The sequence below is a fragment of the Bombina bombina genome, chromosome 11 (genome assembly GCF_027579735.1).
Source record: "Bombina bombina isolate aBomBom1 chromosome 11, aBomBom1.pri, whole genome shotgun sequence".
NCBI classification, from domain to species: domain Eukaryota; kingdom Metazoa; phylum Chordata; class Amphibia; order Anura; family Bombinatoridae; genus Bombina; species Bombina bombina.
In genome coordinates, this window is record NC_069509.1 from 129,399,564 (window position 1) to 129,424,868 (window position 25,305).

Genomic DNA, 25,305 nt, shown 5'->3' on the forward strand with positions numbered 1-25,305 from the left:
ATCCTATACACAATGCACAGTCCATATTGCCCATCTCCAATAATAAATTAGTTCCATAAGATATATGCGGAACATACTGACCCTATTAGTGGGTCAGACAACATACTGAGATAATTGTTAGGTCTCACTACTGTACCCATTAATGCTTTTTTATAAACCCACTTTTTATTGTTTTGTTTTTTTCTCTAACAAAGTTGATTTTTATTTTTTGTGATCCACGCATGATATAAACTAGGGATGATAAAGTGCTTGCAAAGTATCCTTTTTTCAGTTCTTTAAACTGAATTAGTAAATGCATTAGTTTGATACATAGCACCTACCAGTCACAATATAATATCAATAAGCAAAATTGATAATAAAAGTACATTTGAATTTATTTTTTATTTATTTTTTTAGTTTGCAATTTACTGTCACTCTAATATCACTGCAGGTAGCAACTAAATTTGCATTATGTATCTAGTTGCAGTTGTGTGCGCTCATATTAGTGTATACAATTAGGGCTAGATTAGTGACGCATTTTTTGTGTGTGTATGTATGTATATATATATATATATATATATATATATACACACACACATTAATATGTATGTATATGTATCTCAATGTTAAAGCCCTTTTGCAGCTGAGAGATATCATATCTTCAAACCCTTATAACCTTTTTGTGCAATATTTTTATAACATCATCTTTATTAGACAGTGTTAATGAGTGTAACTGTACTTTATAATGTATTTTTTGAAGTTTTTTGTGCAACTTTTTTGTTTCTGAAAACAGTTAACCACATCTCTGAGATTGCGGGAAGGGTTGAAGCGTAAATGGCGATTTGCTCTAGCGCAATCGCGATTTCACTCTACTTGTAATGTCAGCACGATGAAAAACGCTTGTGAAAAAAATATTACTTGCAAAAAAGCAAATGCGCCTCATTTGTAATCTAGCCCTAAATGTCTGACAGCTTGTGTATATGTATGTGAGGTTGTGCTTTTCATTGTCTGACAGCTTGTGTGTATATGCTGATGAGGCGGCTGTTCTGTGCGCACATTTATATGTTTATATATGGGTAAAACAGTTGTACTTTGGATACATGAAGCATAACTTGTTTCTTTCATTTTATTGTCGTTACAGAACAACGCAAGCATTAGTTTATTTTACTATCCTCCTCAAAGGAACATTGTTCATATCAGGTACATTTTTCTCTTATTTACAAATGTATTTTATATTACATGTGATATTGACAATACCACAAGCAGGTATGCCCAGTTGGCCTGTCTTCCTTACCACTACTACTTAGGTGAACGTTAGCTGGCCTGTCTAACAATTGTCTTTAGCAATTAGTTTAATTATTTTTTTTCTTGTAAACATTATGTGTTAAACACATTTTATTTAAAGGGGCAGTCAACACCAGAATTTTTGTTGTTTAAAAAATAGATAATCCCTTTTAGTACCCATTCCCCAATTTTGCATAACCAACACCGTTATAACAATAATAATAATACACTTTCTTTTGCAAGATGTACCAAGTCCACGGTTTGATCCTTATTTGTGGGATATTATCCTTCCCTACAGGAAGTGGCAAAGAGAGCACCCACAGCAGAGCTGTCTATATAGCTCCCCCCTTAACTCCACCCCCAAGTCATTCTCTATGCCGGCTCTAAGCAGGAAGGGTAAAGTGAAAGAGGTGATAAACTGTTAGTTTTTATTTTCTTCAAGCAAGAGTTTGTTATTTTAAAATGGTACCGGTGTGTACTATTTACTCTCAGGCAGGAGATGGATGAAGATTTCTGCTTGGAGGATGATGATCTTAGCATTTGTAACTAAGATCCAATGCTGTTCCCACAGAGGCTGAGGAGTACAGGAAAACTTCAGTGTGAGGAACGTTTTTCATGCTATACAGCAATGAGGTATGTTCAGTCATTTTTTCTGGAGAGGCTGTGATATTTCAGAAAGGCTGACAGTATCCCCACGAGGGTAAGGGTAAGAAGTAATCCTAGACTTATAGTGGCATTACTAAGCTTGCATAAGGGCTAATTGAAATTATGGTTGACACTCAGTTTGAATGATATGAACAAACGGTTGTGTGTACTGGGAGTGCTGTTAATAAGTTTTTGAGGGACAACTTTATTGAGGGTACATGACTTTTTTGGGGTTTTAGACCCCACATGGCTAGTTAAAACGCTTTGTGTGTTTTTGGGAGGCCTTAGAAACATTGAGTGAGATGGCCGGGGCCTAATTTCGCGCCTCAGTTGCGCAGTTGTTTTCTCTTGACAAGCAGCAAGCTACAACACCGGAGGGTCCTGGTGAACTTTTTGGGCCAAAACGAAGCTTTAACCCCTCATTTCCAATCCCTAAGGGCAGGTAGGCGCCACAGCAGAGCTGTGGCAAGGTGCTGACAGGGTTTTCTCCAACATTGGTGTGTCCAGTCCACGGTGTCATCCATTACTTGTGGGATATTCTCCTCCCCCACAGGGAAAGGCAAGGAGAGCACACAGCAAGAGCTGTCCATATAGTCCCTCCCAGGCTCCGCCCCCCCAGTCATTCTCCTTGCCGCTCTGAACAAGTAGCATCTCCTCGGGGATGGTGAGGAGTTTGTGGTGTTTAGTTGTAGTTTTTTATTCTTCTATCAAGAGTTTGTTATTTTAAAATAGTGCTGGTATGTACTATTTACTCTGAAACAGAAAGAGATGAAGATTTCTGTTTGTGAGAGGATTATGATTTTAGCAGCAGTTACTAAAATCGTTTGCTGTTTCCACATAGGACTGTTGAGATGAGATAACTTCAGTTGGGGGGAACAGTTTGCAGACTTTTCTGCTCAAGGTATGACTAGCCATGTTTCTAACAAGACTGTGTAATGCTGGAAGGCTGTCATTTTCCCCTCATGGGGATCGGTAAGCCATTTTCTTAGTCTCAAACAGAATAAAGGGCTTATTATGGGCTATAAACTGGTAGACACTTTTAGGGGCTAAATCGATTGCTTTATTTAAGTATTATATGCAGTTTGAAGTTGTATTTCACACTTTTATAACATTGGGGAACGTTTTTAGCACCAGGCACTTGTTAAGACACCTTCCCAGTCAGGAAGGGCCTTTCTCTGTAGTTGGCAGAGCCTCATTTTCGTGCCATTACTGTGCAGTTAATTTTGAGTTCAGTACATGCAGCTGCATGTGTGAGGGTCTGGAATCCACTAAAAACGTTCCTAGAAGGCTTCATTTGGTATTATATACCCCCCTGGGATTGGTGAAGTTGCAGCAAAGGCTGTGGCTGGGACTGTAAGGGGGTTAAAACGGCTCCGGTTTCCACATTTTAAGGGTTAACAGCTTGAAAATTGGGGTGCAATACTTTGAATGTATTAAGACACTGTGGTGAAAATTTGGTAAAGATTAGATAATTCCTTCATAGTTTTTCACATATTCAGTAATAAAGTGTGCCCTGTTTAACATTTAAAGAGACAGTAACGGTTTTGTTTTAAAACGTTTTTTGTGCTTTATTAACCAGTTTAAGCCTGTTTAACATGTCTGTACCTTCAGATAGATCATGTTCTGTATGTATGGTAGCCAATGTGGTTCCCCCTTCAAATATAGTGTGATAATTGTGCCATTGCGTCCAAACAAAGTAAGGACAGAACTGTCACAAATTGTAAAGTTGCCCAGGATCATTCCTCAGATGAAGGAAGTAGACATAGTTCTACATCATCTCCTTCTGTGTCTCTACCAGTTATGCCCGCGCAGGCGACCCCTAGTACTTCTAGCGCGCCAATGCTTGTTACTATGCAGTAATTGACGGCAGTAATGGATAACTCCATAGCTAATATTTTATCCAAAATGCCAGCATTTCAGAGAAAGCGCGATTGCTCTGTTTTAAACACTGTAGAGCAGGAGGGCGCTGATGATAATTTTTCTGTCATACCCTCACACCAATCTGAAGTGGCAGTGAGGGAGGGTTTGTCAGGTGGGGAAATTTCTGATACAGGAAGAATTTCTCAGCAGGCAGAACCTGATGTTGTGACATTTAAATTTAAATTAGAGCATCTCCGCGCATTACTTAAGGAGGTGCTATCTACTCTGGATGATTGTGACAATCTGGTCATCCCAGAAAAATTGTGCAAGATGGACAGTTCCTTGAGGTCCCGGTGCACCCTGATGCTTTTCCGATACCTAAACGGGTGGCGGACATAGTGAATAAGAAGTGGGAGAAGCCAGGCATACCTTTTTGTCCCTCCTCCTATATTTAAGAAATTGTTCCCTATGGTCGACCCCAGGAAGGACACATGGCAAACAGTCCCTAAGGTCGAGGGGGAGTTTTCTACTCTAGCCAAGCGCACGACCATTCCTATTGAGGACAATTGTGCTTTCAAAGATCCTATGGATAAAAAATTGGAGGGTTTGCTTAAAAAGATTTTTGTACAGCAAGGTTACCTCCTTCAACCTATTTCGTGCATTATTCCTGTCACTACAGAGGCGTGGTTCTGGTTCGAGGAACTGGAAAAGTCGCTCAGTAGGGAGACTCCGTATGAGGAAGTCATGGACAGAATTTATGCACTTAAGTTAGTTAATTCCTTTATTTTAGACGCCGCTTTGCAGTTAGCGAGGTTAGCGGCAAAAAATTCAGGGTTTACAATTGTGGCGCGCAGAGCGCTCTGGCTAAAGTCTTGGTCGGCGGATGTATCTTCCAAGACAAAATTGCTTAATACCCCTTTCAAAGGTAAGACCCCTTTTGGGCCAGAATTGAAAGAGATTATTTCAGTCATCACTGGGGGAAAGGGCCATGCCCTCCCACAAGATAAACCTTTCAAGGCTAAGAATAAGTCCAATTTTCGTTCCTTTCGCAATTTCAGGAACGGACCGGCTTCCAACTCGGCAGCCTCTAGACAAGAGGGTAACGCTTCCCAGACTAAACCAGCTTGGAAATCAATGCAAGGCTGGAACAAGGGTAAACAGGCCAAGAAACCTGCTGCTGCTACCAAGACAGCATGAAGAGGTAGCCCCTTTTCCAGAACCGGATCTAGTAGGGGCAGACTCTCTCTCTTTGCTCAGGCTTGGGCAAGAGATGTTCAGGATCCCTGGGCACTAGAAATAGTCTCTCAGGGTTATCTTCTAGAATTTAAGGAACTACCCCCAAGGGGAAGGTTCCACATGTCTCACTTATCTTCAAACCAAGTAAAGAGACAGGCATTCTTACATTGTGTAGAAGACCTGTTAAAGATGGGAGTGATACTCCCAGTTCCAACTGTGGAACAAGGTCAGGGGTTTTACTCAAATCTGTTTGTAGTTCCCAAAAAAAGAGGGAACTTTCAGACCAATTCTGGATTTAAAAATTCTAAACAAATTTCTCAGAGTGCCATCGTTCAAAATGGAAACTATTCGAACGATTTTACCTACAATCCAGGAGGGTCAATTTTTGACTACCGTGGATCTAAAGGATGCGTATCTGCATATTCCTATCCACAAAGATCATCATCAGTTCCTAAGGTTCGCCTTTCTGGACAAACATTACCTATTGTGGCTCTCCCATTCGGACTAGCCACTGCTCCAAGGATTTTCACAAAGGTGCTCGGGTCCCTTCTAGCGGTTCTAAGACCCAGGGGCATTGCAGTGGCACCTTACTTGGACGACATCCTAATTCAAGCGTCGTCTCTTTCAAAGACAAAGGCTCACACAGACATTGTTCTAGCCTTTCTCAGATCTCATGGGTGGTAGGTGAACATAGAAAAAAGTTCCCCGTCTCCGTCAACAAGAGTCCCTTTCTTGGGAACAATAATAGATTCTTTAGAAATGAAGATTTTCCTGACAGATGTCAGAGAGTCAAAGCTTCTAAACGCTTGTCAAGTTCTTCACTCTGTTCTACGGCCTTCCATAGCTCAGTGCATGGAAGTAGTAGGGTTGATGGTTGCAGCAATGGACATAGTTCCTTTTGCGCAAATTCATCTAAGACCATTACAACTGTGCATGCTCAAACAGTGGAATGGGGACTATACAGACTTGTCTCCAGTGATTCAAGTAGATCAGAAGACCAGAGACTCACTCCGTTGGTGGCTGACTCAGGATCACCTGTCCCAGGGAATGAGCTTCCGCAAACCAGAGTGGGTCATTGTCACGACCGACGCCAGTCTATTAGGCTGGGGCGCGGTCTGGGATTCCCTGAAAGCTCAGGGTCTATGGTCTCGGGAAGAGTCTCTTCTCCCGATAAACATCCTGGAACTGAGAGCGATATTCAATGCTCTCCGGGCTTGGCCTCAACTAGCAAAGGCCAGATTCATAAGATTCCAATCAGACAACATGACGACTGTTGCTTACTTCAACCATCAGGGGGGAACAAGGAGTTCCCTGGCGATGAGAGAGGTGACCAAGATCATCAAATGGGCGGAGGATCACTCCTACCACCTGTCTGCGATCCACATCCCAGGAGTGGAAAACTGGGAGGCGGATTATCTGAGTCGTCAGACCTTTCATCCGGGGGAGTGGGAACTCCACCCGGAGGTGTTTGCCCAGTTGACCCAATTATGGGGCATTCCAGACATGGATCTGATGGCGTCTCATCAGAACTTCAAGGTTCCTTGCTACGGGTCCAGATCCAGGGATCCCAAGGCGACTCTAGTGGATGCATTAGTGGCGCCTTGGACTTTCAACCTAGCTTATGCGTTTCCACCGTTCCTTCTCATTCCCAGGCTGATAGCCAGGATCAAACAGGAGAAGGCCTTGGTGATTTTGATAGCTCCTGCGTGGCCACGCAGGACTTGGTATGCAGACCTGGTGAATATGTCATCGGCTCCACCATGGAAGCTACCTTTGAGACAGGATCTTCTAGTACAAGGTCTATTCGAACATCCAAATCTAGTTTCTCTCCAGCTGACTGCTTGGAAATTGAACGCTTGATTTTGTCTAAGCGTGGGTTTTCGGATTCTGTGATAGATACTCTGGTACAAGCCAGAAAACCTGTGACTAGAAAGATTACCATAAAATATGGAAAAGATATATCTGTTGGTGTGAATCCAAGGGATTCTCATGGAGTAAGATTAAAATTCCTAGGATCCTTTCCTTTCTCCAAGAAGGTTTGGATAAGGGATTATCAGCGAGTTCTCTAAAAGGACAGATTTCTGCTTTATCTGTCTTGTTACACAAACGACTGGCAGCTGTGCCAGATGTTCAAGCTTTTGTTCAGGCTTTGGTCAGGATCAAAACTGTTTACAGACCCTTGACTCCTCCCTGGAGTCTAAATTTGGTTCTTTCAGTTCTTCAAGGGGTTCCGTTTGAACCCTTACATTCCATAGATATCAAGTTGTTATCTTGGAAAGTTCTGTTTTTGGTTGCTATTCTTCTGCTAGAAGAGTTTCTGAATTATCTGCTCTGCAGTGTAATCCGCCCTATCTGGTGTTCCATTCAGATAAGGTTGTTTTGCGTACTAAACGTGGTTTCCTTCCAAAGGTTGTTTCCAACAAGAATATTAACCAGGAAATAGTTGTGCCTTCTTTGTGTCCGAATCCAGTTTCAAAGAAGGAACGCTTGTTACACAATTTAGATGTAGTCCGTGCTTTAAAGTTCTATTTAGAAGCAACAAAGGATTTCAGACAAACGTCTTCTCTGTTTGTAGTTTATTCTGGCAAGAGGAGAGGTCAAAAAAGCTACTGCTACCTCTCTTTCCTTTTGGCTGAAAAGCATCATACGATTGGCTTACGAGACTGCCGGACGGCAGCCTCCTGAACGAATCACAGCTCACTCTACTAGGGCTGTGGCTTCCACATGGGCCTTCAAGAACGAGGCTTCTGTTGATCAGATATGTAAGGCAGCGACCTGGTCTTCTCTGCACACTTTGTCCAAATTCTACAAATTTGATACTTTTGCTTCTTCAGAGGCTATTTTTGGGAGAAAGGTTTTGCAAGCAGTGGTGCCTTCTGTTTAGGTAACCTGATTTGCTCCCTCCCTTCATCCGTGTCCTAAAGCTTTGGTATTGGTTCCCACAAGTAATGGATGACACCGTGGACAGGACACACCAATGTTGGAGAAAACAGAATTTATGCTTACCTGATAAATTACTTTCTCCAACGGTGTGTCCGGTCCACGGCCCGCCCTGGTTTTTTAATCAGGTTTGAAGAATTTCTTTCTCTATACACTACAGTCACCACGGCACACTATAGTTTCTCCTTTTTTTCTCCTAACCATCGGTCGAATGACTGGGGGGGCGGAGCCTGGGAGGGACTATATGGACAGCTCTTGCTGTGTGCTCTCCTTGCCTTTCCCTGTGGGGGAGGAGAATATCCCACAAGTAATGGATGACACCGTGGACCGGACACACCGTTGGAGAAAGTAATTTATCAGGTAAGCATAAATTCTGTTTTTTTCCGGTTTTTGGCACTTTGTCAATCTGGTTTCCATATTTAAGGGTTAAATGTTTAATTTGCTTGTGGTGCAATCTTACTAAAGCTTATTGAATCTGCTGTAAAAAATTCGAAAAGTTTGATGCATTTTTAAGCAGTTTTGCAGATCGTGTATGCCTTTTTTTCTCTTAAAGGCACAGTACCGTTTTTTTAAAATTGTTTTTTCACTGAATAAAGTGTTTTCCAAGCTTGCTTGTCTCATTACTAGCCTGTTCAGCATGTCTGACATTGAGGAAACTCCTTGTTCAATATGTTTAGAAGCCATTGTGGAACCCCCTCTTAGAATGTGTCCCACTTGTACTGATATGTCTATAAATTGCAAACAGCATATTTTGACTTATAAGAGTTTGGCGCTGGATGATTCTCAGACAGAAGGAAATCAGGTTATGCCATCTAGTTCTCCCCAAGTGTCACAACCAGTAACGCCCGCACAAGTGACACCAAGTACCTCTAGTGCGTCTAATTCTTTCACCTTGCAAGATATGGCCGCAGTTATGAATTCTACCCTCACAGAGGTTTTATCTAAACTGCCTGGGTTGCAAGGGAAGCGCAGTAGCTCTGGGTTAAGAACAAATGCTGAGCCTTCTGACGCTTTAGTAGCCGTATCCGATGTACCCTCACAATGTTCTGAAGTAGGGGTGAGGGATTTGCTGTCTGAGGGAGAGATTTCTGATTCAGGAAAGATGCTCCCTCAGACAGACTCAGATATCACTGGAGGGAAAGGTCATGCCCTCCCTCAGGATAAGACAAATAAGATGAGGACCAAACTAAATAATTTTCGGTCCTTTCGAAACTTCAAAGGTGGTCCCGCTTCCTCTTCCCCTGCTGCAAGGCAAGAGGGGAACTTTGCTCAATCCAAGTCAGTCTGGAGACCTAACCAGGCTTGGAACAAAGGTAAACAGGCCAAGAAGCCTGCTGCTGCCACCAAGACAGCATGAAGGGGTAGCCCCCGATCCGGGAGCGGATCTAGTAGGGGGCAGACTTTCTCTCTTTGCTCAGGCTTGGCAAGAGATGTTCAGGACTCCTGAGCTTTAGAAATCCTAACCCTGGGATACCTTCTAGACTTCAAGGATTCTCCTCCAAGGGGGAGATTTCATCTTTCTCAATTGTCTGCAAACCAGACAAAAAGAGAGGCGTTCTTAAGCTGTGTAGAAGACCTACATACATACATGTAGAAGACCCTCCGAAAGCAGGGCAAGGGTTTTACTCCAATCTGTTTGTGGTTCCCAAAAAGGAGGGAACCTTCAGACCAATCTTAGATCTCTAGATCCTAAACCAATTCCTCAGAGTCCCATCCTTCAAGATGGAGACCATGCGGACTATTTTACCAATGATCCACCTGGACTTAAAGGATGCGTATGTACACATCCCTATTCAGAGATCATCATCCATTCCTCAGGTTCGCCTTTCTGGACAGGCATTACCAATTTGTGGCTCTTCCCTTCGGGTTGGCCACGGCTCCCAGAATTTTCACAAAGGTGCTAGGGTCCCTTCTGGTGGTCCTAAGGCCGCGGGGCATAGCAGTGGCTCCTTATCTAGACGATATCTTAATTCAAGCGTCGACTTTCCAACTAGCCAAGTCTCACACGGACATCGTGTTGGCCTTTCTAAGATCTCATGGATGGAAGGTGAACGTAAAAAAGAGTTCTTTCCCCTCTCACAAGAGTTTCATTCCTAGGGACTCTGATAGACTCGGTGGACATGAAAATATTTCTGACGGAGGTCAGGAAATCAAAAATTTTAAAAACCAATAGCGAAGCCTAAGCTTCAAGATAGAGTGAGTGCGCTTTTGAGCTTAAAGTATACACACCATATAGAAATTATTGTTCGAATTTAATGAACATATTTAAGCAAAATACACAAAAATATAGAAACAACTAAATATAGGGACGTCTCCCTGTATATTAAAAGACTCAGATAAAAATCCTGACTTATTATAAATGCAGGTAAAATCCTATATAGGCTAAGCAAAAAATTTCAGATGACAATTAAGAATATATGATATCATAGAGATGTTAAAATGTATGGCATAACACTGATGTAATAAAACATAAAATAAAAACACGAGGAATGAATAAACAATTGCAAGGCACTATACCGTAAGTTCAGAGGGTGTTACCGAGAAAAAGAGAGATCCTTCGGTCAAACCTCGGACCGCGGCTGCAGTAACTCTCTTGATAAAGCCCAAGGGAGGGCGAAACGCGTCGCTTGCATTTGTGACACTGTGACTTTGAAAAAAGGACATTCCAGTGCAGTCTGCACTGCAACTTTTAACCCGGGTTAATATCATCTTTACATATCCTAAGGTGAGGGAGAACCTGTGCCCCACCATTCTACTGGACCAACAAGTACATCTACAGCAGGCAAGTCTGCCTTTACAGCGAGCTGACATCAGGACACAGCAATCAGCTGTTTTCCTTCACGCTGCTGGAACATCTAACAACAATCTGAGAAGAGCGGATGGGAAGTCTGTGACGTCAGACGCCGACTCACATGTGCAGAGGTCTGTACACTTCTATCCCCAGGAACGGCAGTTACTGCAGCCGCGGTCCAAGGTTTGACCGAAGGATCTCTCTTTTTCTCGGTAACACCCTCTGAACTTACGGTATAGTACCTTGCAATTGTTTGTGGAGCAAACTTTTAGCATACGAATCCAAGCCGTCATTTTCTTACAAGTGTTACAACACCTATGCCGATTGCATACGGCTACCTGCACTGTGATTATACATATGAACTTGGTGCTTATCATTTATTCATTCCTCGTGTTTTTATTTTATGTTTTATTACATCATTGTTATGCCATACATTTTAGCATCTCTATGATATCATATATTCTTAATTGTCATCTGCAATTTTTTGCTTAGCCTATATAGGATTTTACCTGCATTTATAATAAGTCAGGATTTTTATCTGAGTCTTTTAATATACAGGGAGACGTCCCTATATTTAGTTGTTTCTATATTTTTGTGTATTTTGCTTAAATATGTTCATTAAATTCGAACAATAATTTCTATATGGTGTGTATACTTTAAGCTCAAAAGCGCACTCACTCTATCTTGAAGCTTAGGCTTCGCTATTGGTTTTTACTTGTGTTGATACAATACAGAGATTGTATCTTTAGAGTAGTGTTTAGAAATGCCATCCTCTAGCGCACACTAATCTTCCCCTTTTTGTACTTAATCAAAAATTTTAGCCACCTGCCGAGCTCTTCATTCCATTTCTCGGCCGTCAGTGGCTCAGTGTATGGAGGTAATCGGTCTAATGGTAGCGGCAATGGACATAGTTCCGTTTGCTCGCTTACATCTCAGACCACTGCAACTATGCATGCTCAAACAGTGGAATGGGGATTATGCAAATTTATCTCCTCAGATAAATCTGGATCAGGAGACCAGAGATTCTATTCTTTGGTAATTGTCACAGGATCACCTGTCCCAGGGAATGTGTTTCTGCAGGCCAGCGTGGGTTATAGTGACGACAGACGCCAGCCTACTGGGCTGGGGTGCAGTCTGGAATTCCCTGAAAGCACAGGGTTTATGGACTCAGGAGGAGGCCCTCCTACCGATAAATATTCTAGAACTGAGGGCGATATTCAATGCTCTTCAGGCGTGGCCTCAGCTGGCTTCGGCCAGATTCATCAGATTTCAGTCGGACAACATCACGACTGTGGCTTATATCAATCATCAGGGGGGAACAAGGAGTTCCCTAGCAATGATAGAAGTTTCCAGAATAATCCGATGGGCAGAGACTCACTCTTGCCATCTATCAGCAATCTATATCCCAGGGGTAGAGAACTGGGAGGTGGATTTTCTAAGTCGTCAGACTTTTCATCCGGGGGAGTGGGAACTCCATCCGGAGGTGTTTGCTCAACTGATTCAGCTATGGGGCACACCAGAATTGGATCTGATGTCGTCTAGTCAGAATGCCAAACTTCCTTGTTACGGGTCCAGGTCAAGGGATCCTTGGGCAGTACTGATAGATGCTCTAGCAGTACCCTGGTCGTTCAACCTGGCTTATGTGTTTCCACCATTCCCTCTCCTTCCGCGTCTGATTGCCAGAATCAAACAGGAGAGAGCTTCAGTGATTTTGATAGCACCTGCGTGGCCACGCAGGACTTGGTATGCAGACCTGGTGGACATGTCTTCTCTTCCACCATGGACTCTACCGCTGAGACAGGACCTTTTGATTCAAGGTCCGTTCAAGCATCCCAATCTAATTTCTCTGCGTCTGACCTCTTGGAGATTGAACGCTTGATTTTATCAAAGCGGGGTTTTTCTTAGTCGATCATTTATACCTTGATTCAGGCTCGAAAGCCTGTCACCAGGAAAATCTATCATAAGATATGGAGTAAATATCTTTATTGGTGAGAATCCAAAGGTTACTCATGGAGTAAGATCAAGATTCCTAGGATTTTGTCCTTTCTCCAAGAAGGATTGGAGAAGGGATTATCAGCTAGTTCCTTAAAAGGACAGATATCTGCTTTGTCTATTCTATTGCACAAGCGTCTGGCGGATGTCCCAGACATTCAGGCGTTCTGTCAGGCTTTAGTTAGAATCAAGCCTGTGTTTAAACCTGTTGCTCCGCCATGGAGTTTGAATTTAGTTCTTCCATTTGAACCCATGCATTCCATAGATATTAAGCTTCTATCTTGGAAAGTTCTGTTTCTAGTTGCTATCTCTTCAGCTCAAAGAGTTTCTGAACTATCTGTATTACAATGTGACTCGCCTTATCTTGTTTTCCATGCTGATAAGGTGGTTTTGCGTACCAAACCTGGATTCCTTCCTAAGGTTGTTACTAACAGGAATATCAATCAGGAAATTGTTGTTCCTTCTCTGTGTTCTAATCCTTCTTCTAAGAAGGAACGTCTGTTGCACAACTTGGACGTGGTTTGTGCTTTGAAGTTTTATTTGCAAGCAACAAAAGATCTCCGTCAAACATCTTCTTTGTTGTCTATTCTGGAAAGCGTAGAGGTCAAAAGGCTACGGCTACCTCTCTTTCCTTTTGGCTGAAGAGCATCAACCGTTTGGCATATGAGACTGCTGGACAGCAGCCTCCCGAAAGGGTTACAGCTCACTCTACTAGAGCGGTGGCTTCCACATGGGCTTTTAAAAATGATGCTTCTGTTGAACAAATTTGTAAGGCTGCGACTTGGTCTTCGCTTCATACCTTTTCCAAATTTTCCAAATTTGATACTTTTGCTTCTTCAGAGGCTATTTTTGGGAGAAAGCTTATGCAAGCAGTGGTGCCTTCCGTTTAGGTTCCTGTCTTGTCCCTCCCTTCATCCGTGTCCTAAAGCTTTGGTATTGGTATCCCACAAGTAAGGATGAAACCGTGGACTCGGTACATCTTGCAAAAGAAAACAAAATTTATGCTTACCTGATAAATTTCTTTCTTTGACGATGTACTGAGTCCACTGCCCGCCCTGTCTATTCAAGACAAAGTATTTTTTATTGAAAACTTCAGTCACCTCTGCACCTTATAGTTTCTCCTTTTTCTTCCTAAGCCTTCGGTCGAATGACTGGGGGGTGGAGTTAAGGGGGGAGCTATATAGACAGCTCTGCTGTGGGTGCTCTCTTTGCCACTTCCTGTAGGGAAGGATAATATCCCACAAGTAAGGATGAAACCGTGGACTCGGTACATCGCAAAAGAAAGAAATTTATCAGGTAAGCATAAATTTAGTTTTTTACCTCCTGCGATTACCTTGTATCTAAGCCTCTGCAGACTGCCCCCTTAGTTCAGTTCTTTTGACAGACTTGCATTTTAGCCAATCAGTGCTCACTCCTAGGTATCTTCACGTGTGCGAGTTCAATGTTATCTATATGACACACATGAACTAATGCCCTCTAGTCTTGAAAAACTGACAAAATGCTTTCACATAAGAGGTGGCCTTCAAGGTATTCAATCAAATTTAGGCTAAGGTATGGGAAAAAAAAGTCAAACTTCTCTTAAACTGCTCCTGTAGTTAACAGTAAGAATGCTATAAAGAATGTGTGTAATAAGAGAAGCGCTCTAATGGCTAAAGGCAAAATGCGTTTAATCAGTCAAAAAGTTATTTAAAGCAATATTAAAATTAAAATAGCGTAAAAGTAATCTGCAATAACTTAATTCAGGGACTGTAAACAATGATAAATAAAAAGTTTCCTTTTGAAATTTATAATATATCAAGTGATGGTAAATTTGCCTCCATAACTTTACATATTCTGAAAGCTCTTGTCATTACTAGCATATTGATGTGCTTATGTTTTTTCAAAACTCAATTAAACTTCTAAAAATCAGCGTTTTTTTTCAGGCTCCGTTACCTGATTCAATGCAGCCCCTGTCAGAGATTTTCTTATTGTGGTATTTGATTGGCATCTCTTTCAGCCAATAGGAGCCTCACCATGCGCCCCATGGATTTTACTCACAGCACGCTCCCGTGCTTGTAACTCTGCCTGGAAGTAAAACTGTGCATGTGTAACTCAATACGCTATTTGCACAACTAAAACAGTGAGGCTGCTAACGGGTACAGGTATTTAGTTGTGCAAATAGCGTAATGAGTTGCGCATGTGCAGTTTTACTTCCAGGCAGAGTTACAAGCACGGGAGCGTGCTGTGAGTAAAATCCATGGGGCGCATGGTGAGGCTCCTATTGGCTGAAAGAGATGCCAATCAAATACCACAATAAGAAAATCTCTGACAGGGGCTGCATTGAATCAGGTAACGGAGCCTGAAAAAAAACGCTGATTTTTAGAAGTTTAATTGAGTTTTGAAAAAATAAGCACATCAATATGCTAGTAATGACAAGAGCTTTCAGAATATGTAAAGCTATGGAGGCAAATTTACCATCACTTTAATCAAGTTTATGCAGAGCAAAAGCGCAGTGGAAGCGTTAAAAACATATATTTTATTTTCTGTAATACTCGCCTTGTCTGTCCGCCTACGGAAAAAGATTTTTTTTTTATACTTACCGTCATTGCCCCTGCAGCCAACAGCCGATCGAACGTCCGTCTTTTCCTATTTTGTCAGCGCGCGTTCCCTCTTGACGTGCGCATGCGCACTGCATTCTTGCTTCTTCCCTGTACACAGAATCTCAATGCTTCGTCGTGCATTGCGATTCTGTGTTTCTAATAGAGCGGTGAATCACTCCTACAGGCGAACGAGCAAGTGTAATAAATTTTGAAATAAAAAGCATTATTTTAATTACACTAATGGTTTGTATAATATAAAATATATTTCACCCTCAATCATCTTTGCCATAAATATTTTAGAAGAAAAAAAAAACACAGAGCATAACTCATATTTATTTTGTCACACACTTTTCATAAACCAATGTCATATAAGCAGTAAATCGCAATGCGCTTTGCATCGCGATCCACTGCTTATATTGTGAAGCAGACTAACTCTGAATGCGCGCTCCGGGTAATGAGATGGGCGTGTGAAGTGTAGAGTGTGACGTAACTGCCCTGCAGCACTGTCTCTGAAAAAAAATTACACAGGCTGCATGGGCGGATAGAGGGGGGGGGAAACAAAACGGTAAATATATTAAATAGTTTTTAATCGCTTCCGTAGCGCTTTCACTCTGCACAATAAAATGTTTAGAATACCCATAGAATGGAATGAATAGTTAGTGGGTATGCAGTGTTATTATTTACAGTCCCTTTAAAATTTGAGTGCACACTCTAAAATTATACATAAAATTAACAATTACACAACTCGCTAAGTTGCAATTCACAGTAAAATATTATCACATCATTACAGTAAGAAATTAGCATATGAGCCTCCTAGGTTTACCTTTCAACTAAGAATACCAAGAAGACAAAGCAAAATTGGTGATAAAAACAAAATTTATGCTTACCTGATAAATTTCTTTCTCTTGTGGTGTATCCAGTCCACGGGTTCATCCATTACTTGTGGGATATTCTCCTTCCCAACAGGAAGTTGCAAGAGGACACCCACAGCAGAGCTGTCTATATAGCTCCTCCCCTAAGCCCCACTCCAGTCATTCGACCGAAGACAAGTAGGAAAAAGGAGAAACTATAGGGTGCAGTGGTGACTGTAATTTAAAAAATAAAAACACCTGCCTTAAAGTGACAGGGCGGGGCGTGGACTGGATACACCACAAGAGAAAGAAATGTATCGGGTGGTAAGCATAAATTTTCTTTTCTCTTGTAAGGTGTATCCAGTCCACGGGTTCATCCATTACTTGTAGGATACCAATACCAAAGCTTTAGGACACGGATGAAGGGAGGGACAAGGCAGGCACTTAAACGGAAGGCACCACTGCCTGTAAGACCTTTCTCCCAAAAATAGCCTCCGAGGAAGCAAAAGTATCAAATTTGTAGAATTTAGAAAAAGTATGAAGCGAAGACCAAGTCGCCGCCTTACAAATCTGTTCAACAGAGGCCTCATGTTTAAAAGCCCATGTGGAAGCTACCGCTCTAGTAGAATGAGCTGTAATTCTTTCAGGAGGCTGCTGGCCAGCAGTCTCATAAGCTAAATGGATTATGCTTCTCAGCCAAAAAGAAAGAGAATTTGCCGAAGCCTTTTGGCCTCTCCTCTTTCCAGAGTAGACAACAAACAATGCAGATGTTTGACGAAAATCCTTAGTATCTTGCAAATAAAACTTTAAAGCACGAACCACGTCCAGATTGTGTAACAGACGTTCCTTCTTTGAAGAAGGATTAGGACACAGAGACGGAACAACAATTTCCTGATTGATATTCCTATTAGATACTACCTTAGGAAGAAACCCAGGTTTGGTACGCAAAACTACCTTATCTGCATGGAAGATCAGATAAGGGGAATCACTCTGCAAGGCAGATAACTCTGAAACTCTTCGAGCCGAAGAGATAGCTACTAAAAAGAGAACTTTCCAAGATAAAAGCTTGATATCTATGGAATGCAAGGGTTCAATCTGAACCCCTTGAAGAACTTTAAGAACTAAATTTAAACTCCATGGTGGAGCAACAGGTTTAAACACAGGCCTGATTCTAACCAAAGCCTGACAAAACGCCTGAACGTCTGGAACATCAGCCAGGCGCTTATGCAAAAGAATAGACAGAGCAGAAATCTTTCCCTTTAAGGAACTAGCCGATAATCCCTTTTCCAATCCTTCTTGGAGATAAAATAGTATCCTAGGAATCCTGGCCTTACTCCACGAGTAACCCTTGGATTCACACAAATGAAGATATTTACACCATATCTTATGATAGATTTTCCTGGAGACAGGCTTTCGAGCCTGAATCAAGGTATCAATGACCGACTCGGAGAAACCACGTTTTGATAAAATCAAGCGTTCAATCTCCAAGCAGTCAGACGCAGAGAAATTAGATTTGGATGTTTGAATGGACCTTGGAGTAGAAGGTCCTGCCTCAGCGGTAGAGTTCATGGTGGAAAGGGTGACATGTCCACGAGATCCGCATACCAAGTCCTGCGTGGCCACGCAGGCGCTATCAAAATCACTGAAGCTCTCTCCTGCTTGATCTTGGCGATCAGACGAGGGAGGAGAGGAAACGGTGGAAACACATAAGCCAGGCTGAAGGACCAGGGCACTGCTAGAGCATCTATCAGCGCTGCCTGGGGATCCCTTGACCTGGACCCGTAACAAGGAAGCTTGGCGTTCTGACGAGACGCCATCAGATCCAGTTCTGGTTTGCCCCATAGTTGAATCAGCTGGGCAAATACCTTCGGATGGAGCTCCCACTCCCCCGGATGAAAAGTCTGCCGACTTAGAAAATCCGCCTCCCAGTTCTCTACTCCTGGGATATGGATAGCTGAGAGATGGCAAGAGTGAACCTCTGCCCATAGAATTATCTTGGAAACCTCCATCATGGCCAGGGGACTCCTTGTTCCCCCCCTGATGGTTGATATAGGCTACAGTCGTGATATTGTCCGACTGAAATCTGATGAACTTGGCCGCAGCTAGTTGAGGCCAAGCCTGAAGAGCATTGAATATCGCTCTTAGTTCCAGAATGTTTATCGGAAGGAGGGCTTCCTCCTGAGTCCACGAACCCTGAGCCTTCAGGGAGTTCCAGACTGCGCCCCAGCCCAGAAGGCTGGCATCTGTCGTCACTATAGTCCACTCTGGCCTGCGGAAACTCATTCCCCTGGACAGATGGACCCGAGATAACCACCAGAGCAGAGAATCCCTGGTCTCTTGATCCAGATCTAACAGAGGAGACAAATCTGTGTAGTCCCCGTTCCACTGGTTGAGCATGCAAAGTTGCAGTGGTCTGAGATGTAGGCGGGCAAACGGAACTATGTCCATTGCCGCTACCATTAGGCCGATCATTTCCATACACTGAGCCACTGATGGCCGAGAAGTGGAATGAAGAGCACGGCAAGAGGTTAGAAGCTTTGATATCCTGACTTCTGTCAGAAAAATTTACATTTCTACTGAATCTATCAGAGTTCCTAGGAAGGAAACTCTTGTGAGAGGAGAGAGAGAACTCTCTTCTATGTTCACTTTCCACCCGTGAGACCTCAGAAAGGCCAGAACAATGTCCGTATGGGACTTGGCGATTTGAAAAGTTGACGCCTGAATCAGAATGTCGTCTAGGTAAGGGGCAACCGCTATGCCTCGTGGCCTTAGAACCACCAGTAGGGACCCTAGAACCTTCGTAAAGATTCTTGGTGCCGTGGCTAACCCGAAGGGAAGAGCCACAAACTGGTAATGCCTGTCTAGGAAGGCGAACCTGAGGAACTGATGATGATCTCTGTGAATCGGAATGTGGAGATAAGCATCCTTTAAGTCCACGGTAGTCATATATTGACCCTCCTGGATCATAGGGAGGATGGTTCGGATTGTCTCCATCTTGAAGGATGGGACCCTGAGAAATTTGTTTAGGATCTTGACATCCAAGATAGGTCTGAAAGTGCCCTCTTTTTTGGGAACTATAAACAGGTTTGAATAGAACCCCAGCCCCTGTTCCTCTCTTGGAACTGGGTGGATCACTCCCATAACCAGTAGGTCTTGATCGCAACGTAAGAATGCCTCTCTTTTTATCTGGTTTACAGATAGTTGTGAGAGATGAAATCTCCCCTTTGGAGATGAACCTTTGAATTCCAGAAGATATCCCTGGGAAATAATCTCTAGCGCCCAGGGATCCTGGACGTCTCTTGCCCAAGCCTGGGCGGAGATAGAAAGTCCGCCCCCTACTAGATCCGGTCCCGGATCGGGGGCTGCTCCTTCATGCTGTCTTAGAGGCAGCCGCAGGTTTCTTGGCCTGCTTCCCCTTATTCCAAGCCTGGTTCGGTCTCCAGACTGGCTTGGACTGGGCGAAATTTCCCTCTTGTTTTGCATTAGAGGAAACTGAAGCTGCGCCACTCTTGAAGTTTTGAAAGGAACGAAAATTATTCTGTTTGATCCTTAACTTATTGGACCTATCCTGAGGTAGGGCGTGACCTTTTCCTCCAGTAATATCAGAAATGATCTCCTTCAGACCAGGCCCGAATAGGGTCTGTCCCTTGAAGGGGATGTTAAGAAGCTTAGACTTTGAAGTAACGTCTGCTGACCAGGACTTAAGCCATAGCGCCCTACGCGCCAAAATGGCAAAACCTGAATTATTAGCCGTTAGCTTGGTTAACTGAAAAACGGCGTCAGAAATAAAGGAATTAGCTAACTTAAGAGCTTTAATCCTGTCTAGAATATCGTCTAACGGGGTCTCCACCTGCAGAGCCTCCTCAAGAGACTCGAACCAAAAAGCCGCTGCAGCAGTAACTGGGGCAATGCATGCAAGAGGCTGGAGAATAAAACCTTGATGTATAAAATTTTTCTTAAGGAGACCCTGCAATTTTTTATCCATTGGTTCTAGGAAAGCACAACTGTCCTCGACGGGGATAGTTGTACGCTTAGCTAGGGTAGAGACGGCTCCCTCCACCTTAGGGACCGTCTGCCACGAGTCCCGTATGGCGGCATCTATGGGAAACATCTTTTTGAAAGCAGGAGGGGGAGAGAACGGCACACCTGGTCTATCCCATTCCTTAGTAATAATTTCCGAAAACCTCTTAGGGACTGGAAACACATCAGTGTAAACAGGCACTGCAAAGTATTTTTCCATTTTACACAATTTCTCTGGAACCACAATGGGGTCACAGTCATCCAGAGTCGCTAAAACCTCCCTAAGCAATAAGCGGAGGTGTTCAAGCTTAAATTTAAACGCTGTCATTTCAGAATCAGACTGAAGTAACGCCTTCCCTGAGTCTGAAATGTCACCCACAGATAGAAGCTCACCTGCCTCAGCTTCTGAGTATTGTGAGGGTATATCGGACACAGGCATTAAAGCGTCAGAAAGCTCTGTATTAGTTCTAGCCCCAGAGCTGTCTCGCTTTCCTTGTAACCCTGGCAGTTTGGACAATACCTCTGTGAGGGTAGTATTCATAACTGCCGCCATGTCCTGTAAGGTAAAAGAATTAGACGTGCTAGATGTACTTGGCGTCACTCGAGCGGGAGTTATAGGTTCTGACACATGGGGATAGCTAGATGGCATAATCTCCCTTTTTTCAGTCAGAGAATCCTTTGGAGATAAATTTTTAAGCGCCATAATATGGTCTTTATAGTTTATAGAAATTTCAGTACATTTGGTACACATTCTAAGAGGGGGTTCCACCGTGGCTTCAAAACATATTGAACAAGGAGTTTCCTCTATGTCAGACATGTTTAACAGACTAGTAATGAGACATGCACGCTTGGAAAACACTTTAATAAAGGTGAAACAGCAATTAAACAAAAACGTTACTGTGCCTTTAAGAGAGAAAAACTAACACTTAAACTGCAAAACAGTGTAAAAATATAGTAAATTCTTTGAAATTTTTACAGTGTGTGTAAGGGACTAAAGCAACATTGCACCCACTTGCAAATGGATGATTAACCCCTTAGGCCCCAAACCGGATTTAAAAAACGTTAAGACAGTTGAGCACCCTGCCACAGCTCTGCTGAGGCTCCTACCTGCCCTCAAATACGATTTTGTGCAGAAATAAACCCCTTGTAATGGTCCTCAGGTGCCAGAGGACTCCTCTAGGGAAGCTGGATGTCTCAGTCTGAATTAAAATTGCGCATTTAGAGCGCTAAAATAGGCCCCTCCCACCATGTACTGGATGCCAGAGGGGCCTTAAGAAAATACTCCTAGGAGTATCTGATTAGCCATGTGGAAACTAGGCCCCAAATAAAGAGTTATCTCCCTCAGGGAAAAAACGTCCTATTTATGAAATCATGTAAACGTTTTGTCACTAAGTAATATAAGTATTAACATGAGTATTACCCTGTTTTGTAAGCATGATCCCAGTCGCTGTTAAATCACTGCATCAGGCTTACCTCAAATACATGAGGCTCTGTCAGCATTTTCTAGAACTCATTTCATCTCTCTAGAAATAAAAATACTGAACATACCTCAAAGCATGTAATCTGCAGACCGTTCCCCCAACTGAAGTTGTCCCATACTCTTCAGTTATGTGTGAGAACAGCAATGGACCTTAGTTACAAACCGCTAAGATCATCAAACCTCCAGGCAGAATTCTTCTTCTAATTTCTGCCTGAGAGCAAAACAGTACAACGCCGGTACCGTTTAAAAATAACAAACTCTTGATTGAAGGTAAAACTACACTAAGTCACCACATATCTCTTGATACTTCCTATCTTATTGAGAGTTGCAAGAGAATGACTGGGGGTGGGGCTTAGGGGAGGAGCTATATAGACAGCTCTGCTGTGGGTGTCCTCTTGCAACTTCCTGTTGGGAAGGAGAATATCCCACAAGTAATGGATGAACCCGTGGACTGGATACACCTTACAAGAGAAAGTAAATTGAAAAGTTGTTTAAAATTACATGCCCTTTTTAAATCATGAAAGTTTATTTTGGACTTGACTGTCCCTTTTAATGTTATATTTTAAAATGAATTATTCTTATTTCTCTTACAGATGACAAGATGTCATTGTGCATTGTAAAATTATGCCCCAACTCAAGCAAAAAGACCAAATTAGAATTCTCCTCTTCTCTTCATTTGTTTCCAAAAAGTACAGAACTGATACAACAGTGGTTGCTCGCAACAGGGCAATTTGATGAAAACCTAGATCAAATGGTTAACAGGGTGATTGAAACACGAAAGACGGGACGTTATCGAATGTGTTCACTTCATTTCACACCAAGGGATTTTTATTCAACAGGCCTTAAAATGTTTCTCTACAAGCACGCAATACCATCTATCTTTGGAAATAATTTGCAAAGGAAAATTCAGGGTTTGCAAAAATTGTCCTCTTCATGTGAAATGAATAAAACTGCAGAGAACGTGGATTTTTCATTGAATGAAGGAACCGAAATAAATATTGCTCCTGTTGTACATACAGCTGCAATATTTTCAGTGGGTGTTTCACATGTTGTAAATTGTCAGTCCTGTGGACATCAAATCAACAAAGTGTCCATTGATGTTTCAACAAACACTGAACCCATAATGGAACATAAGCAAACTCAATGTGATCAATTTAATGGAACCCGTACAAAGAGTACCCAAACAAAAGCATTATATGGTAAGAGGCATAATTTTACATCAACAACAGGACTAATCACAAAGAAGGATGCTTATACTTGGACTATGGGGGATGTTAAAGGCACAGTTCAAACTACATCAGTTGGAACTTGTACTAGTCTTGAGAGCACTTGTAATTCTGAATTTGTTTCATATATCGGTAAAATGTCACACATTTATTCTTCATCCGACAGTGACCTTTCAGACAGCAGCAATATGGATATAACTGTGGACATTGACACTATAAATGAAACGGCAACATCTACACAATCGACTCAAAATTCATTTCTCAATAACCCTGATTACGGTCCAGAGACTTGCATGCTTACAGCCCATCAGACTAGTATGGAGGAAAAACCTTCTTTTGAAGACATTGTAAAAGAAAACAAATACATTGTGTTTGAAAGTTGCCTAGATGTCCTTTTTAAATATTTGCCTTGTGGTTACAAGGACTGTACTTCACCGATTATTTGTATCAACAAAAGAACACTTGAAAGTATTTTAATAATTTCTGGTGAATGTTTGGCAGGACATCAGGATACATTATGGCGTAGTCAACCGACAATTGGACAGATGCCTATAGGAAATTTATTGTATTCGGCTTCAATTCTATTAAGTGGAAATCATTTTGAAAAAATCGAAGAATTTAGTCAATTCATGGGTGTGAAAGCTATATCTAAGCAGACATACTACAAAATTCAAAAAAAATATCTGTTCCCCACCATACATAAACACTGGATTGATGACCGAGAGAGGAATGTAAATCGTATGCAAGACAGGGCTATCACATTGTGTGGCGATGGGCAATGTGAAAGCCCTGGCTACGGTACAAAGAACTGTACCTACACTATGATAGAAGAAGAGTCCCAAAAGATTATTGATTTTAATGTGGTGCAAGTAGCTGAGGCTTCCTCCTCCGTAGCAATGGAGTCTAAAGCCTTTAGGCGAACCTTGAACAACATATTAAATGATGCTTTGATAGTACTCCAAGTTGCCACTGATAGACACAACCGCATACACAAGATATTAACAGAGGAATATCCACAGATCAGGCATCAATTTGACATTTGGCACTACGGAAATAGTATTCTAAAGAAACTTCTTGCTGTGAGCCGAAAAAAGAATTTGCAAACAATTGCTCCATGGATACAAGGAATAATAAATCACCTCTGGACCGCTAGCTTGAAGTGTGGTGGAAATGAAGAAATTATGAAAGAAATTTGGCAATCTTTGTTGTACCACATTTGTAACGTACACTGCTGGATGGATGGGACTGTAATTAAGGAGTGTGGACATAAAGAGATTAGCCAAGAGGAACAGCGCAAAACGCCATGGTTGGAACCTAAGAGCAATGCTTTTGAGGTCTTACACAATATTATCTGTGATCCAAGGATGGATAAAGATTTTAAAAGCCTTGCTGAGTTTTGTCATACAGGTGCAATAGACGTATTTCACAGCCTGGTATTAAAATATAGGCCTAAACTAGTGAATTTCAAGATGGATGAAATAGAGGCCAGAACAAAACTAGCTGTACTAGCTCATAATTATAACGCCAAAAAGATACAAGAACGCATCCGAAGACAAACTGCCAAAAGTGGGTTATTTGGCGAACTTGAATACAAGGCCGCTTTCCCAAAGAGCAAGAACGAATGGCAGACAAGACCTATATATAAATCTTTAAAAATGGATCATATATATCCCATGATCGCAGATGTACTGTGTCTGTATTCAGGTGATCTAGACGGCACATGAGAATCTCTGAATGATTCCCTAGCAGAGAATATTGCTGTTAATCCACGGCCAATAAAAAGAAACACGGAGAGTTAACGTTCACGTTTTTACAATAAATAAGGATGCGCTAATCACAATTTCATAGTCTAGTTTGCATTGCACTTGTGAAAAAGAGTGTATGTATTTGTATTTTTATTTTGACCACAAAAAAAAAATATTTTTCAGTGGAAAAGTTATCTTTAATAACTATTTGTTGTGTTTTTTAATAAACTACTTTATGAAGTGATTAATGTGGTTTGGTGCAATTTAATGTTACTTAGAGGTTTTAAATAATTTCATAAGGGATATTAAATCCAATAAATCTTAAACTTTTTTTTATCTTTACTAATTATACTGATATACACTAAGATATTAAACAAATGTAAAATTAAATTTTTATTTTTTTTATTGAAAAACATTTCAAAAACCAATAAAGTGTTCATGCCAAAATTTTTCTGCAAAGTAAAAAAGGAACTTTTTATATACAGTAAAATAGATATTTGGGGTTTTTTTTTTCTGCAATTCAGAATTTATATTCTTATAATCTCAGAGGCAGGTCCTTCTTAATCAGCCGATCGAAATCCAAAATGATTGTCTCATGCCAGGTAATGTTCACGTATTTTGTTTACAACTCATGGAAGAATGGATTTCCTTCTTCTAGGTCCCAGGTAAACACGAGT

The 25,305-nt window shown here is 41.8% G+C and overlaps 1 protein-coding gene across 1 annotated transcript in view; it reads left to right on the forward strand.

Moving 5' to 3' along the window:
• The window catches only part of LOC128642041 (zinc finger MYM-type protein 1-like), a 60,625-nt gene extending 35,753 nt beyond the window's left edge, over positions 1–24,872 (forward strand). The window contains exons 2-3 of the mRNA XM_053694689.1: positions 1,121–1,179; positions 22,251–24,872. Coding sequence (XP_053550664.1) covers positions 22,259–24,607 — 2,349 coding nt within the window. The 5' untranslated portion in view covers positions 1,121–1,179; positions 22,251–22,258 and the 3' untranslated portion in view covers positions 24,608–24,872. The remainder of the gene's footprint in view (positions 1–1,120; positions 1,180–22,250) is intronic.
• Positions 24,873–25,305: the final 433 nt, after the last annotated feature.